The 18,640-nt window shown below is 42.0% G+C and overlaps 1 protein-coding gene across 20 annotated transcripts in view; it reads right to left on the reverse strand.

Moving 5' to 3' along the window:
- RBFOX1 (RNA binding fox-1 homolog 1) overlaps positions 1-18,640 on the reverse strand; it is a 1,459,388-nt gene that overhangs the window by 140,021 nt on the left and 1,300,727 nt on the right. For all 20 annotated transcript variants that reach the window (XM_077918365.1, XM_077918364.1, XM_077918368.1 and 17 more), the window contains one exon: positions 15,849-16,091. In XM_077918365.1, coding sequence (XP_077774491.1) covers positions 15,849-16,091 — 243 coding nt within the window. The remainder of the gene's footprint in view (positions 1-15,848; positions 16,092-18,640) is intronic.

The following is an 18,640-nucleotide window of genomic DNA, read 5'->3' on the forward strand; positions in this document are numbered from 1 at the left end:
TTAAAGGAGAAAAACCTGGGTGTACTTTTCCAAAATATAAGATAAAAAACAAATAAAATAAAACCTACATACAGCAACAGTGTTTTGTGTTGTGTAGGTTCCTATTTGTTATGTGCGGATGGCTTTAGATACCTATTAGCTCCAAAAATTACCATATAGCATATATTCAACACAAAAAACAGTGACAATTTGTTGTTGACAAAGGACAGCTGGACATATAAAGGACCCATTACCTTCAGTAGCTTAGGGCCTCATCAAACCTAAATCCGGCCCTGTGCGTAGATATTATGTTATGTATTGACATTTGTGTTCTACGTTGTAAACTGTCTTTAGCTTTCGTTATCCTTGAACACACCAGGACTTTGCACATGATGTCAATGTACTGAACATGGGGAAGTACTTTAAGATTCTTTCTTCCCCCACCCTTTTTGGTAAAGTTCTTCAACAAGTGTAAAAAATGAATCACTAAAAAGTAGAGGGAGAGGAGGGGGGGGGCATGAAAATTCAGAAGGTCATTTCCACTTGTTTAACACACAGGCAGGATGCCTGAAAGAGAGAGACAGTAAAGAAAGTCAGCTCATTCTGTCTAGAAAAGGATATGAGCTACATGTAGGTTTATTGAGCTGTTCGCAAACTGTGTGACAAGGCTTGGAATACTGATATCTTCTTACAGCCAACAGGAATTACAAGACCAGAAGGCAGGGGAGTCTTGGTGGCAAAGAGATCCCTAAGTAAAAAAAACAAGGGCCCCTTCCTGTCCATATAACATTGAGAATGCCAATAGCAAAGTATTAGACCATCTGCTTTGCAAGCAAAAGATCCCAGTTATTTATGGCTAACTATGGCTGGAAAGGACTGTTCTGCAACCCACAGAGAGCCATTGGCCATTTCGGGTAAACTAGTGCAGTTAGGAATGCTGCCTGAATTACCCACCAGATTCCATAGTCCCTGAATATGTGTTTGTGTATATATTTCTGAGAGTAAATATGTTTATAAATGCACATTTTCAGAGAATACACACACACACACACACACACACACACACACACACACACACATTAAATATATAAATATGTGTTTTTGTGCTTTTTTTAAGAACATACATTAATGTGGAATGTTTTTACATTGTAAACCACCCTGTGATCCCTGGATGAATGGTGGCATAGAAATTTAATTAGTAGTAGTAGTAATAGTAATAATAATAATAATAATAATAATAATAATAATAATAATAATAGAAATAATGGGAATGTGGAACAAACTTTTAGGTGAACACATGTGAAAGTGACACAACCTAGAAACGGGGCAATTTCCCCCATCCCTGATTTTTCTCTCATATATATATATATATATATATATATATATATATATGAAAAAGAATAAGCTCATTGTCAAGCGACAGTCAGTCATGTAGCTGGCAGAGTCAAACAGCTGTGGATGATTCATAATACAGTGTGAAAATAATATAAGGGGAGAAAATAAATAAGGAGAGAAAGGGAGAAAGAAAATTCAGCCCAGAAGCAAGATGCAAAATGCCTTATAACCTGATAAAACCAGTATGAGTTTGCTAATATATGGCGCTTTCTCCATGTTATCATCAAAATCCCATACTTTGTAATACAAAACAGCATTTGACAATATGATTCATAAATCCTTAACGTGATATACTGGCCCGCTGGGGTTTCATTATTTGGATTTCTAGTTTGACCGATTGCATAAAAATACAATCAACCCCCTCAAAATCCATTAGGAGCCATATTATTTCCAGACATGCTAGTGTGTGGAGACACACACACACACACACACACACACACACACACACACACACACCATTTTCCAACTTTCTTATATTTTTACTGGCTGCTGTTATAGATATATAAGAATACACTGCAGTCCCTTAATTATAACAATCTTTGAAATTAAAAAACAACAACCCACACCAATTATTTGAACATTTAAATGCAACTAATTTTATATCCCATTTTTTTATTCCATTGCTAAGGCAGTATACCGGTGGTTCTCAGGTGGTAAGCCATACAGACACTGACACAAGAGATGGGGGAGGAATCCATCGGACCTAAATTCTAAAGCAGACTCACTTGATTCAATTGGGGCAGATCGTGACATTTCAGCTGAGTGAGGAGTTTAACCAGAAAAAAGCAAAACTTTGGGGGCTCTGAGCCTCTCCTTCCCTTCGCTGCGTTTTCCCCACTGTAAAACAAACTTCTCCAACTTGGGGCAGAGTTGATTTTCAGAAAACCTAGAAGGGACCAGCCCAGGGAATGCTGACGCAAGTTTTCTAGAAAACTGAACAAATCTGGGGGGGGGGGGGATACAAAGGAGAAGGCTATTGGTGGCTACTAGCCATAATGGCCATGTTCGTGTTTTTGCACTTGGGCAAAAAAAATGAGAGGCACAAATACAAGATGGGGGACACCTGGCTTGAGAGCAGTACATGTGAAAAGGATCTAGGAGTCTTGGTTGACCACAAACTTGACATGAGCCAACAGTGTGACGCGGCAGCTAAAAAAGCCAATGCAACTCTGGGCTGCATCAATAGGAGTATAGCATCTAAATCAAGGGAAGTAATAGTGCCACTGTATTCTGCTCTGGTCAGACCTCACCTGGAGTACTGTGTCCAGTTCTGGGCACCACAGTTCAAGAAGGACACTGACAAACTGGAACATGTCCAGAGGAGGGCAACCAAAATGGTCAAAGGCCTGGAAACGATGCCTTATGAGGAACGGCTAAGGGAGCTGGGCATGTTTAGCCTGGAGAAGAGGAGGTTAAGGGGTGATATGATAGCCATGTTCAAATATATAAAAGGATGTCATATAGAGGAGGGAGAAAGGTTGTTTTCTGCTGCTCCAGAGAAGCGGACACGGAGCAATGGATCCAAACTACAAGAAAGAAGATTCCACCTAAACATTAGGAAGAACTTCCTGACAGTAAGAGCTGTTTGACAGTGGAATTTGCTGCCAAGGAGTGTGGTTGAGTCTCCTTCTTTGGAGGTCTTTAAGCAGAGGCTTGACAACCATATGTCAGGAGTGCTCTGATGGTGTTTCCTGCTTGGCAGGGGGTTGGACTCGATGGCCCTTGTGGTCTCTTCCAACTCTATGATTCTAAGAGGAAATAATGCTTCTGAATACCAGTTGCTGGAAACTACTGGAAGGGAGCGTGTTCTTGTGCTTGGGTCCTGCTTGTGGGATTGCCATGATTATCTGGGTGGCAACTGTGAGTACAGGATGCTGGACTGGATGGGCTATTGGCCTTGTTATAATAATTTAAGGTCTCAAGTATATAAATTAAATGTTCATAAATTCACAAGACAAACGCAAACCACATGTCTGAAATAGTACAGGAGAACAATCCTGAAACCATTTGGACTCTCCCAAATTGACCTCAAATGTTTCTCTGCAAGGAGGAAGGAAATGGGAAAGCCTCTCCATTGTCTTTAGGGCAACTTTGTAAGAATAGAGTGAGCCTGTGACCTCATTCAGGAATTAAAGTATTTACCGTGACAAAAGAATGGCCTGGTTGCTCACTTCAGTAAGCAATCACTGGCCATTGTCAGGTATCCTGGCGGACAGGATTTCTGTTGTAGACTGCCTCCTTCTGTGATGTATGTATGATGTTTTTTGGGGTGGTCTTGAGCTACAGGGTGGACAATTTCAAAAGTCTATATAAGGCCTTGCACACCATGGTTCTGGGTTCCTCCTCCCTCTTGCATGTGGTGAATGAGGACCCTCTTGCAACAGTTTAATGAAGATCAGGCTTACTAGCTGCTTTGCTTCTCAATATTCTCTGTTTGGCCTCTGTTATTTTCTCCTACCAATAGGAAACTCTATACGGGCTTAAAGACTCTACTTAAGGACTCTATACAGGCTCTTGGATACCCCACAAGGGAAAAGGAGCAGATTTTGTTTACATCAACTTGATGCAACAGGCTCTTATGTTCTTAAACCTGGGCACCATGGTATAAGAACATACAAAGAGTCCTGATAGATTGACTGAGTGGCCCATCTGATCCAGCATTCTGTTTTCACAGCAGTCACTCACTTGCCCATGGGAAGCCCACAAGCAGCAGTGTTCCCCCCACTTGTGATCTCAGTGTATGAAATCCTGGAATAACCCTCTCCCCTGTCACCCCTCTCTTTTTTTCTTTTTGCAACTGGGTACCATTCACACTGAAAATAACAAATGCATATTTACGATCTAGCAGGTTCGTTTCTGTGCTTTACAATCTTCCACACTTCATTAACCTTTAGTTCCACAAGCATTTATGATCTCATAAGGATTTATTCAAATGGAATAGCTAATATATATCTGAGCAACTATATTTTGGGCATCATTATTTTTATATAAAAAACCTCATAAAACCCTAGAGTAGCTACACTTTAAACAACTATACATTTTGTGTAGTCTGGATACATTTTAATGAAATGATGGAATGGTTCCTCTTAGCTAGTACAGATATATTAGGGGCCTGCTGCCAATTAGTTGGCAGGTGGTTCTTTCAATTCAGTTTGTGATCTTCATATTCCTATTTGACAGATTCTTCGAGGAGAAGGCTACCAATGGCTACTAGCAATGATAGCTATGTTTCACCTCCACTGTCAGTGTCCCTGTGAATACAGTGGTGCCTCGCAAGACGAAATTAATTTGTTCCGCGAGTTTCGTCGTCTTGTGATTTTTTTCGTCTTGCGAAGCACGGTGTCGGGAAAGTTTTGGAAAAGCTTCAAAAATCACCAAAGTCTTTAAAAACCTCAAAAAAGGCTACCACACCGCGTTCTATGAGTTGCTCCTCGAAGTCAAGTCACAACTGTATTAACGGTGTTAAGAAAAAGGAAACAAACTTGCAAGACGTTTCCGTCTTACGAAGCAAGCCCATAGGGAAAATCGTCTTGTGAAGCAGCTCAAAAAACAAAAAACCCTTTCGTCTAGCGAGTTTTTTATCTTGTGAGGCATTCGTCTTGCGAGGTACCACTGTATCAGTTTCTGGGGAACCACGAGTAGGGAGAATTGCAGTTGTGCTCAGGTTTTGCTTGTGGGTTTCCCATGGGCATCTGGTTGACTACTGGTTGAATGGGATTCTAGATTAGATAGACCTCTGAGCTAATCCAGCAGGGTTCCTCTCATGTCCTTCCATCAGCCACTCTAGCTCACAAGCTAGAGTGTGAGTGCTTTCTCTTCACCCATTTTGTCTCTCAATTTTATTTCCCTTTCAGTTCATTCCTTTCTTTGTGGTTTTTATGTCCCACCTTTGTGGGTTTTACATCCTTCCTATCCTCCTGTTATTTAACAAAAGACTTACATAAGTACCATGGCAATATGTAAACATCATAAAACAAACATTAGCAATGTAAGAAAACAACAGTGGCAACATTTAGAAGAACAGCAGCACCACACTTGCTACCCTGTGATATTAACCAGCAAATGCCTCCTGAAATAAATAGGCTTTGAAGTACACTCAGAACATTGCCGGTGTGAGAGACAACCTGATATGTGTTGGAAAGGGGCCACCACCGACAGGGCCCTGCTCTACACCGCTGCTGCATGGATCTGAGCATTGGTAGCATCATGAAGAAGAAGAAGAGTTTTGGATTTGATATCCTGCTTAATCACTACCCGAAGGAGTCTCAAAGTGGCTAAGATTCTCCTTTCCCTTCCTCCCCCACAACAAACACTCTGTGAGGTGAGTGAGGCTGAGAGACTTCAGAGAAGTGTGACTAGCCCAAGGTCACCCAGCAGCTGCATGTGGAGGAGCGGGGACGCGAACCCGGTTCACCAGATTACGAGTCTACCGCTCCTAACCACTACACCACACTGGCAAGGACTCACCAGCTCTTAGAGTCCTAATCCTGGCTTTCTCCCATGTCAAGGGTCCTTAGCCTGCTGCTTTATTGGGTCCTTATTTCTCAATTGAATTTTATATATTCTCCTTTCTCTCTCAGGTTCTGTGACTCTCACTAGAAGAGTCATAGTCCAGAACATCTGGAAGGCAGCACATTGGCTGCTGCTCATTTAAGGGATGTATATCCTATCCTTTGACTTACAGCAGCATTGAAACATTCACTTAAAACAATACAAAAATCCAATAACTTTATAGATTAAAGTAACAGGCAGCAGCACAGTGAAAACAGCAGAACTGTTTTCAGACAATATGTTAAATGGTAGTTTAATGTTTCATGCAAGAGCCTGCTCCCACCCCACTGTACTCCTCTGGCACTCTAAGGAGAAAATCAGAAACATGTGCTTCCATTTCAGACTAATGGGCATGATGTCAGTGGCTTTACATGCACAAAGATACTGATATAGGGGTAGGGCTCTAAGCCCACATCAGGTTCCTCCAACCCTTTTCGGATTTCCAGTGCCTGCAGCACAGGTTTATTCTGGTCAGTTTAGGGCTATCCATGTTTCAACAGCATGATAAATTTATTTAGCACCTTGACCCTTGTATAACAAGCAACCTAAACTCCAGTGCCCCCTGTGGTCAGAGCAGAGAATGCACTGGCAGCATCTCCAATATATTACAAATACTTACATGAGATGTTCAGATCATTTTGTGTAAAATATTGCAGGGTACTCCCATTGGGAGTCCAGCTGCAGTTAGACCAAAGAAGCATAGAATTCACCATATATAGCTGTGCCAGCCTATTGGCATTATATTTTTGTCCTTGTGCACACCGCTTCCACATAAAATATTTAGATTGCATTCAGAAACAGCTGGATCTTACGTGAATGCTTAGTCAATTAAACAGCAGTTGACACCTTTAGGTGCACTTCCAAGCAACAAAAAATCAAGAAGACAGCACACAGAAAAGAACTGCCAAATTTAATTACCCTTTTCCCCTCCCCTCCCCTGTTTTCTGGTAGGTGCGTTGCTATTTTGAGATGATCAAAGTAAAAATAAAGATAAAAGGCTGTTGATTAAGGTGCAGAACACACACAAGCACCACAAAGGAGGACAATTACACAAATAAGCCATTGTTGCCTCAAAGAAAGTCAAAGTTTGCTGGGTACTAGTGGAAACTGCTGGCTCAGAATCATTCATGCCACAGTGAAGGTAAGAGCATAAAAAGAGCCTGCAGGATCAGGCCAGTGGCCCATCTAATCAATCATCCCGCTCTCACAGTGGCCAACCAGATGCCTATGGGAAGACCAGAAGCAGGACCTGAAATGCACCATAACAAACAAACAAACAAACCTGGGGGAGGGGGGAGACAGAATGCTCCCTTCTGTCATCCCAAAGCAGATGTCAATTATTCTTTAAGGTAAAGGTAAAGGTACCCCTGCCCGTACGGGCCAGGGTTGTGCGCCCATCTCACTCAAGAGGCCGGGGGCCAGCGCTGTCCGGAGACACTTCCGAGTCACGTGGCCAGCGTGACAAGCTGCATCTGGCGAGCCAGAGCCGCACACGGAAACGCTGTTTACCTTCCCGCTAGTAAGCGGTCCCATTTATCTACTTGTACCCAGGGGTGCTTTCAAACTGCTAGGTTGGCAGGCGCTGGGAACGAACAACAGGAGCGCACCCCGCCGCGGGGATTCGAACCGCCGACCTTTCGATCGGCAAGCCCTAGGCACTGAGGCTTTTACCCACAGCGCCACCCGCGTCCCTAAATTATTCTTTAGCATATGACTAAAGAGTCCTCTAGATGTTGATGGACTACAACTTCCATTATCCCCAATCACTGGTTATGCTAGTTCAGGCTTATGGGAGTTGTAGTCCAATAACATCTGGAGAGTACCATGTTGGATATATCTAGCACACATCTTTCTCACATAACTGAAGTCAAGTTTGGTAAGGTCTGTGCGATTCCGAGGCCAACTCTCATTCAGACTTGACCAGACCTCACCTAATCTGTCCTGACCCATCCAAAACACCATGACAGACACTCTTACTTGTGAGTAAGAAAAATATCTTTTTTCAGGCTAGCAATGATACAGATTCAACTGCGCCCAAACCAGATTAGTAAGTGCACAAGCAAGGCAAGGAATTCAGAACTCAATGGACCTCCTGCCCAGCTTTTACAGATGAGGTGAAGAACTTTCACTCATGAACTTTCACTCCTATTTTATGGAGATTCCAAACGTGCAGACCCACACTTCATCTCGGCAAATGTGTCTGAAGCCATCTACGGAGGTAGTGCCTGGTTCTCAGCTCTCTCTGTGTGTATAAATAAACTCAACCCTTCTGTTTAGAATGAGGACTAGCAACCGTATAGGAAGGAAGATAGCACATAAAACTGTTGCAATCACTAAACCCAGGAGAATAGTGATGGCAAATTCAATTGCACATGGGGCAATTTTATACCAACACTTATTCTATTTCACTGAGTAATATCACTATTAAATATATGTGGTGACATTGTATCAGCAGAGGAGGAATTATGAAAGTGGCTCATAAAATGCAGAAATACGCTTCCCCTTTCGGCACTGCTTATATTCTTATATTACGATCTGAACATTATGAACTCCTCTGTGAATTAGCATCTTTTGTAGTCATCTCTCCTTGCTTCTTTTCTTCTTTCCAAAGTAATTGCTCCATCACAACAACATTAGGGCTACATGGTTTCATTACCAAGGGGCAGATTGTTTAAGTGTGTGAGAGAGGGAGGGAGGGAGCCTTGAATGATCCTGTATGTGGATGTAGATCTTCATATCTATTTATTTAAAGTCCTCACTCCCATGCTTGCATAGATCTGTGCCTGACAGGAGCAAATAAATGTGTTATGTTGGTACAGCTATTTACCTGCCCACCCCCTGACTTCTCCCAGCTGCCTAGCTGGAATTTGGATTGTCCTGTGAGTACCAAACCAGTAATGACTGGTGCCCATTGAGAATGGTAGACAGAAGGCAGGGAGGCCAACAGTAAGTGGCGCCATCCTCACATTCTGTACTGATGACAGAATAAGGTGGTTGGGGCAAAGTCCCTTGTGCCCTAATGGACCAGCCTCCTCTGTGATGCATATATTCATCCAGGTCATCTCATATTGGAATTCACACAGACTGAATTTCTCTTCCATCTCAAGAAGACGCCCCAAGTATCTGCACAAATAAAGCTTTCACACAGAGACCTATTTTCCTTCACTGCTCTCATTCTGCTGCCTACAAATATGTAAAATAATTCCAGACCTTCAATAGCACCAAGGCCCAAAATATATTCTCCTGGAGATCGGGGCTGGTGGGGGGCAGTCTGAAGTGAAGGACTCCACTTGCAAGATTTCACTCCAATTTAATAAGTGTCATTGCAACTGACAACTTCTTTCTACCAGTAAACAAACTACTAACAGCCTGCCAATTACAAAAGTCGGGGGGAGCCATCATTAACTGAGCTTAACCTGGAAGAGATATCCCTCTTCGCATTTAGCGAAAAGGGGAATTACCTTTCACATAATAATCCTAGGGAAGAATCAATTTTAATTAAAGTGTTATAATGTGAAGCCAAGATGTTGAAGGTCAGATGCAATTTAAGCTATAAATTAGCTCTTTCATTTTGACTAAGTCTGCTTTGAAACTAGTGGTTTGTTTATTCAGCAGAATACACAACTTTGGGGGGTTTGGTTCCTCCTCCCTCTTCCTCACCCCATGAGAAATATTTAACACCTTAAGTGCATTGTAAACAGTGAGAACCACCAATATTGAAAACCGGTGATACAATACGTAAGGATATTAAAATAATACAATAGCTAAATGTGCAAAGAATAGCTGAAACATGGAAATGTAAAGCACAGTCCTGTTAAAAACAAAGGAGCACCAGTATAGAAAGCAGGTGGATATGAGCTCTGTAAAGTTGCTGGTGTGCCACTAAAGGCTATCAGCTGTCATATAAATTATAGGTAGTATAGTGGTTCAAGATCACAGTGAGAGATTAGTGTCAAAGGCCCATTACTATTTCTGCAGCAGGGGTCCCTGTCTGCAGGTCCTAGAGCTACCTGTGATCAGGATGAAAATGGAGCTTTTTAGCCACTGAGAAGTCATCTCATCCTTTGTGCTGATTGGAGCCAATCAGAACAACAACAGGTGTATCAGCCACTAAGGACTGGCTCCTAGGGTCACTCTAAATAAGGAACGCAGGAAAAGCACTAAGGAAGAATTGTTCTATATGCTCCAAACCTTTAGGAACACTGAAAACACAAGGTGTTTCAGTTTCAATGGAAAGAGGTGCAAGCTCTGTTACGTACAAGGAAAGCACAGATTACATTGCTCCAAGAAAAGATACTGGAGCACTCAGAATCATTTGCCCATGCGCACGCACAGAAATTAGTAGAGCTAGCTGAAACGGAACACATGGGCATCTGCAATGATCACTGCCATGCACCCCTAGTTATCATAATCTTAGATGGGGTGTGCCTGTGAGGGGGCATGGCTGTGACTATCATGAAGGGACCTCGCACTTCTGAATTTGCCACAGCCCTACTGTCTATAACAAAATGGGAAAGGGCTGCAGCTAAGCACTAGAGCATCTCCTTTGCATGCAGAAGCTCCCAAGTTCAATCACGGGTGTCTCTAAGTAGTGTGGTTTCCACCCTCTATTCACTGCATGCAGCATTGTTTCCATTCTGCCCCAGTTCATCTTCTTGCAAAACTTTCATTATTCGCCTTGCTTCCTTCTGTGATGAAATGATGTACATTATATAATTTACATTGTTGTTTACGGTAATTATCCTACCCTATTAATTTCAACGGAAAGGAAATTCAATGCAAATGTTTTTGGGGGAGTCAATTAAGTATAATTTGCAGACTGAAAACAACAACAACAACAGTGAATACTGATTGTATTCACTGGATTGAGTTTTGTTGCAGACATGGAACAAATAAGTGAATATTGGCATTTTCTACTCCTATTTCCATTTTCATCAGAGTTCTCCAACATCTCTACTATTAATAAAAATTATTTTTCTTTTTAAAAAGCAAATAATTAATTCAGTGTGATCCAGCTGAAGCTAAGCCCTTGTTTAACTCTTTGACAAATTTGTTTGGTTCACAATTTAAAGTAAACCTAATTGATTCACACTTTGCAGATCTGTGTGTAGCCTTCAAAATTCATATTTCCCAACCAACCAACCCCCCCAAAAAAGCTCAACTTTGCCTGATCCTCCCCCTCAAAACACAATCCAATGGGTAGATCACTGCCAGTTTATTTATAGTGGAGTAAATCGCAGTTTCTTGGAAGTTGGACACCCATATATTAGTAGAAAGTGTGCTATGTGTGTGTGTGTGTGTGTGTGTGTGTGTGTGTGTGTGTGGAAATTTATCAGTGGAAATTACACACCCAAATGCATCATATTGTCTAAAATTGCTTTCAAAAACTGGTTATTAGGAGGAATGCACACAAAAATGTTAATGGTTTTTCGTGAAGATCAGAAACAGTTGTGGAAATATGGCAAACTGAAGATTGGGGAAATGAGAAACAAAGGGTCATCAGAACTGACAGATTTGTTCCTCTAGACACTTTGATTGAAACGGAATGAGCTTAACTTTGTCCAGACTTCACTGAGAACATTGCTTTACTATTTGCAGTGGCAATAATGTGTTAGCCACTATCGCTCTCATCTGATAACAGAAATGATTTCTTTATCATTCTCTTCATTACTATGTATCTTTTTGCCTATGAATATGATCACGTTCTTGACATCCAGCTGTTGCTGTTGTTTCTTAAACCAGATCAACACAGCCTAGTTTCCAATCTGTAGAGCAATTTGGCGGACTCTTTGATGCACATTCCCACACCATGCAATGTAGTTACAAAGCAATGTAATGTAGCCAACCCCTTTAAAGTGCTGCTCAGTGCCTATGATGCTGATGCTTTTTAACTGTAATACATGTTTGTTTCATTGGGCACACATTTGGCTAAACATCAGGAACTTGCTTTCATGTGCAACCCCCACCTTCATACTTTGCTTCGTGAACCTTCACACTTTTCATACACTGAACTTTTTTTAAAATGTTGTATATGAGGTGGGGTTTTTAACCTTACTCCTTTCTGATGTAAGCAGAAGAAGTAGAATCAGATCCAGCAAAATAAGGGACAGAACATCTAAATTACTAGCAAGTTTCCTTCCCTATAAGAATGGATGGGTGAATCTATTTCCTGTCCATTTCAGTTCCCCATTAGTTCATTCAGAAATCCACTCCATCCCATTTTCACATTATTCTGTTAATTAAAATCTCACAGTTCAACCACGTACTGTGTGAAGAAGTCATTCAGTTTTGTTGGATAGCCCCATGTTCCACTATTATGAGAGAGGAAGAAGTTATGAATGACAGGGAGAAGTGGATAGGGATAGGTTTTTATCCTTATCCACTTTCTCTACATCATGTGCAATGTTATAAATGTGCATTTTGTCCTCCTAAACTAGAAAGTCTCAAATGTTGTAACCTTATAGGTTCTGTATGCTTCTGTTTATACAAGAGATTGTACACATGGGAGCAGAGCTTTGGATATAGCTTGTTTTCTCATTCAGTCCTCCAGTACAAGTGTGGAAAACGAGCCTCTTCCATAAGTGGATCATGACTTTCAAATGTGGTAGAGCACCTTTTGGATACAAGTGAGAACATTTTGCTTGTTTGTTTTGCAGAGGCTGAATTGTTTACCAGACATGAATCCATTAATAAAGCCTGATGCCACACATCCTGAGATACACAATGTCTCCTGAAACTCTAAAAAAACAACCCAAAGTGCAGCAAAATTCACTATTTGGATATGAAACAAACCAAAACAAATGGGGGTTGGGGTAGCTCATAAACTGGTGACAACATGGCTTGGATGTGCAATGCAGATGTTGCAATGGTCACAACAGAAAATCCACACTTTATTGCTCTATATTCAGTGATATCTTTTTATGTGTGTGGGGGGGGGGTTATGACAAAAGATCTATTTGGAAGGAACTGTAGAGGGGGTGGGCAGACTTGAAGTCTGCAGGATATATTTTGCTTTCACCCTAGAACCCTGAGAGCACCAGCTGGAGCTAGGATGTCAGAGAATTTTCACAAAAATGGAAACGGGAGTGGAAATTGCTGAATTTTGCTTATTTCTGGAATGAAAATCAATCCACTAAATAGAATTGGTAGTCACAGCTGTTTCCGCTTTCAGCCACCTCAAAAATGATATTGTAGAGTTGGAAAGAGTTCAAAAAGGGGGCCGCTAGGGGGCGCATCGGAAGATGGCCGACAATACCATCTCTCCAGCTCACACGAGGTAATTAAGAGGCTGTTATGGGAGTATGCAGCCTCCCTCGTTAGCCCAAGCGAATGGGGAACGCTGCCTTGCCTGCTGTGCCCATAATTCACCCCCGGATTCGAAAGGGGGTGAGGGCACTAGGCACAAAAGCCCTTGTGTGGGTCGGCTCTCCTGGACGCTGTCTCTGATCTGCGCAGCTAGTTGCAGGAGCTCTAAATAAACAATCAGGACAGAAGCAAACGCACATACTTCGAGGGAAGATCGGGAGTAAAGACTGCTAACTAAAGGGATCTTTGGGAAGTGGAGCGACGGGCTGGACTTAACAATAAATCAAGAAGAAGAATAAATCAAGAAGATTCATCAAAGGATTGGTATGTCGGAGCGAGACTGAAAAGGAGGGGGGGAGAAAAACTTTTCTTTTTTTTGTCTTATGTGAGTACCCAATCATCCCCCCCCCAAAAAAAATAATCATTGCAATTACTGATCACAAGCAGGAGGAATAAGAATTGTGTGGAAATTAACTACTATGCAAGGACGTGGCTTATGGGAGCATCGGGAAATGAAAGTAAGTCCTTAGTGACGCAGTCATAAAAAGAGATTTATCATGGCAGGCCCGCCCACAGGAATCCAGGGGGAGGAGGACTATGGCTGTTACTATGTTGGGGTGTGGGTTCGGCTTAGCAGGGCCCCCTGAGAAAATTTATGAGGGAGTGGCGGGCCTGGGGAGATCAGGACAAACTGTCGGAATGTTTTGAACGGAGGTGTTGAAATGGTGTCTGTCTACTTTTTTGGCTCTTGCATGAGTGTAAAACCCACACAGGACATAACAACGTCTGTCTTCAACACGCTTGTGGAGATTATCAGAGATCACAAAGAAAGGAATATATGATAACAACAAGAAGATGAGGAAAACAACAAAGAGAAGATTGAACAGAACTGTGAATATTATTTTGACAGAACTGTGTAATTAAAGCAGCAGCAAGAGAGATGATCGGATCCCTTTCGGAGCTCGAAGCATGGGTACCCCCAACCAAAATTTGGCTGTGTAATTTGGAATTATTGTGATTTGGAATTAATGTGATGTGATTGGCCTGTTAATAAAAATTATTTTTTTTAAAAAAGGAAAGAGTTCAAAAAAGTGCAACCAAAATGATCAAAATGGTGGAGCAACTCTCCTGTGAAGAAGGGTTGCAGCATCTGGGACTTCCTAGTTCAGAGAAAACACAAGTAAGAGGCAACATAACTGAAGTTTATTAAATTATGCATGGCATGGAGAAAGTGGATCGAGAAAAGTTTTGCTCTCTCTTTTATAACACTAGAACTCATGGACATCCAATGAAGCTGAATGTTGCAAGATTCAGGACAGATAAAAGCAACTCATTCACACAGTGTACAGTTGAACTACTCATTCCCCACACAGCACACCTCCTGGGCCCAGAAGTCAGCATCAGTTCATTCTGATTTAGACTAAATTAAAGAAAAATATTGTATCACCTTCTGAAATATGATTTACTAGGTGGGAAGCTGGCAGGTTAAAATGTCTAGCTGGAAACAGAAGGAATTTGAAGCCAATGGAAACCTGAGTGTCTCCTATCAGAGCTCCATGCTTGGAAATCAGGGAGGGAGCCTGGCTAATTCTAGAAGCCCAAGTGTTGATCTGATCTAGAAGGGCTCTTCTTATGCTCTTATGCTCTGATGGGTCTCTGCTTATGTTCTTATGGAAAACCTTATGGTGACTGTGGCCACCGGCATACCGGTATTTGTGCTTAAGCCAATCAATTCACACACAAGCCTTTGAAGATATTTCTGTTATACAGAAACTCCTGAGGATGATGTTATTCAAAACATGTTGGGCCTAATAAATAATATTTTAAGCACCTCCTGCCTTCTGTATGAATTAGGTGCATAATTGTTCATTAAACTCTGCAGTACACTGATTCACAATAACTGAAGATAAAAGGTTGAAACACCCAGCTGTTTAATCCACCAGATGTCATCCTAATAATCTCTTGGAGGCCATAGTTTTCAACAAAAAGAGCTACTAGGAACCACACACTAGGAACATGATATGTCAAATATTTTTTCCCGCACAGCAATGTTCTGTCAATGATTGTGGTAAGCTAGGGGACAATTATAGCATTATGCACAGTTAATCTCACACATAAGTAGGTGAACACCATGTGCAGAATAAATACATGCAAGCACCTTAGATGGGAAGCCATGTTTCACACATACAGAGCCAGGTATTATTTTTAAGGCCTGTTGGTAAATCATCACAACTGAAATGAATACTTCACACTCCAAATACACAGTTCTTAACAAATTCATATTAGCGGGAAGAGATCCCTGTCCCAATGAAATCACAAACTAAATTTAGGCTAGTGGAGGAAGGGGAGAAAATGATGCACACAAGCAAACAGTTACCTCTATTCAGGCAGCATTCAGTTTGGATTGGACTGGTCAGATTTCAATACTCCGATTTCAGTTTCCTGGTTTTACCAGGTCAACAGAAGCTTGAGCTGGAGACTCTTCCTGTGGCTCCAGCTCAAAACCCCACTGATGCCCCAAGTCTAGAAGGGTTGGAGGTTGCTCATATAGACTGCATTGCTGATGCCAATATTTTTTGCATGCGGAAATTAAAATCTATCTATCTATATATACTTACTGTGGCTGTGCCTGACACAGTTTGTGCATTTGTGTCACTTGTGTTTGGTTCAGAGTGCGTCTGCGCAGGTGGGTACATATTTAATGTGTGCTCTGGAACTGTGGTTTGGCCTGTGTAGTCGGGAGTCGGATGAGGGTGGGGCGCGGTGTACTCTGCGGGGATGCCGTTCTGAGGAGGAGCAAACTGAGCCGAGGCGTAAGGCTGTGCCATTGTGTCAGGAGGTGCTGTGGCTTCCTGATTACCCTGCAAAGGGGAAAGAGAAAACAAAGAGAAGGTAGGTAAGATTATTAAGCTTGCCCTGCAGTTCGTTCCTGAACTGTTGCAGATATTCAGTCCTCCCCCTTTGGTGATATTGCCTTCCGAGTTTCTCCAGCCGAGAAGTATGGACACAACTACAGGTTGGGTTTTAACCACCGCAAAAATCTTCCTACTCAGTTCCTGTTTGCACTGGCTTGGCCTCTCTTATATGAACCCCACTCCCTGAAAAAGGTATGCCCACATTTCACTGGATCCCACGATTGCATAAGCATCCTTCCTTCTGTTCTGAACAGAGAAAAGGCACAAAAGGTACATCAGCAGCTGATGGAGCCTGCTGGATCAGGTCAATCATCCATGCAGTCCAGTCCAGTATCCTGTTCTTACAGATGACCCCATGGGAAGCCCACAAGCAAGCAGGACCTGAGCAGAAGAGTCCTCTCCTCTCCTGTGGTTTCCAGCCACTGGCATTTAAAAGCACAGAGTGCTCTTGTGCTCATGTACTGCTCACTGATTTCTCACTGGCATCTGGTTGTCCACTATGAGAACAGGATGCTGGACTAGATGGGACAGGCCAAGTCCCAATAATCCAATAATCACTTCAATGATCTGTGTAATCATTTTGAGCCTGAGGGCCAGCTTCCCTTACTGACAACCTTCTGGGGATCGCAACATGGTGGTGGTGAAGGTCAGATGCAGAAGTGGGCAGACCTTTTAGGTCTCCAAATTCCACAAAAGTGCTTTATTACTTGGAAAGCAGATTCAAGATGTTATGGAAATATTAATCAATTAAAATGGAATGAAAGTCTGCTATATGTATCTATTGCTATATCTTAAAAATGCCATTAAGAAAACAAGAGAGATGGGGAATGATTGTCTAGGTGCAATTTGTTTTAAAGAGTTCTATGCTACCTTGAGCTCTAAAACAGATGTTATAGAGACCCCCACTGCTTCTCATTAACAATGACAGCCCTTTCACAAGCTTAGAATTAATATTCGTAGCATTCACTCTTAGTGCTAATTACAGCTAATATTTAATTAAGAGCAGTGAGCTTTGGTACGATTTCTTTACTGGTGGCTTCCAACTTATTTCACTCCAAAGGCAACATTAAGCAACACTCCCACCCCTTTGCAATAATAATAATAATAAATGTCATTCATTCCTGATCTTTCTGTATCTATGTCCAGATGGGCAGGACTTTGGTGCCCATGCTCAGCAGAGTGAGCAGCGGGACTCAAAATCCAGGAGGGCTGCCTTAGCACACTTTGAAGCAAAAATAATAGAATCATAGAATTGTAAGGGACCGCAAGGGCCATCTAGTCCAACCCCCTGCAATGCAGGAATCTTCTGCCCAATGTGTCGTTCGAACCCATGACTGAGTTGAAGAGTCTCACACTCTACCAACTAAGCTATTCCAAGAGACATAATGCACACTGCTGTCTAAGAGAAAGTTCCCAAGAATACCACTAAGTTCGGATTCTAAAGCAAACCAGTAGATTTCCTGGGGTGTGTGTATGTCTAAATAGGCATTACTTGATCGAATCTTGCAAGGTTTGTTCGTCTGTCCATTTAAAAAAAATTATCCTCCCAGCAAAACCCTAACTACATTTCCTCAAAATTAGGGATGGAAGCATCTGTAAATTTTGGTTCTCTCATTTTCCCAATGTTAAATACAGCTCTCCACATTTCTGAAGCAATTTGCATTTAAAACAACAACTACCTAATCCAGATGAAAGAAATATTAGAATTTTAGTGTGGATTTTCCCAATAAACACATTTTCACATACAGTTTTGAATAATGCAGACTCAGAGAGAGAAATCCTGCTAACACTGAGTGCAAACTGAGCAAAAAATTAAAAATGATTGAAAACTGTTCATCATTTGATAAGAAAAAGTTTTGTCATTTCTTTCCTCGGGCCTTGTACATACAGCAAAAATACGTTCAATGATACATACAGAGGGAATGCTCTCTCAGAACTACACAGTCAATCTCAGCATGTGTTCCCTCAGCAAAGTTCATGCCACTCTGCCTGGTTGCTAACCAACACCTCCACCCAGCACCCTCTTAGCTAGTTGACATACACTTAGAACAGAATTAAACCTTAAATTACAGACTGTGTATCCCTGCTGATATACTTCCAACTGCTTGGTCCCAGACATTGGTCAGAGGACCAACAGCTGCTGGAACACTGCAGAGGCTTATTTGACCCAGCTTCTGCCAAGCAAGTTGTGTTTCCTTGCAGTTTAGAGGCAAGAACAAAACTTGGCCTGGAAGTGTTGCTAGAAGCCAGGCCTTGTCACATGACTGTTTCATCTTCCAATTTGTAGACTCCTTGCTCTCTTCAGAACGCAGCAGCCAGACTGGTGACTGGGAGCGGCCGCCGAGACCATATAACACCGGTCTTGAAAGACCTACATTGGCTCCCAGTACGTTTCCGGGCACAATTCAAAGTGTTGGTGCTGACCTTTAAAGCCCTAAACAGCCTCGGCCCAGTATACCTGAAGGAGCGTCTCCACCCCCATCGTTCTACCCGGA

This window comes from Podarcis muralis, chromosome 14, assembly GCF_964188315.1.
Source record: "Podarcis muralis chromosome 14, rPodMur119.hap1.1, whole genome shotgun sequence".
Classification (NCBI taxonomy): domain Eukaryota; kingdom Metazoa; phylum Chordata; class Lepidosauria; order Squamata; family Lacertidae; genus Podarcis; species Podarcis muralis.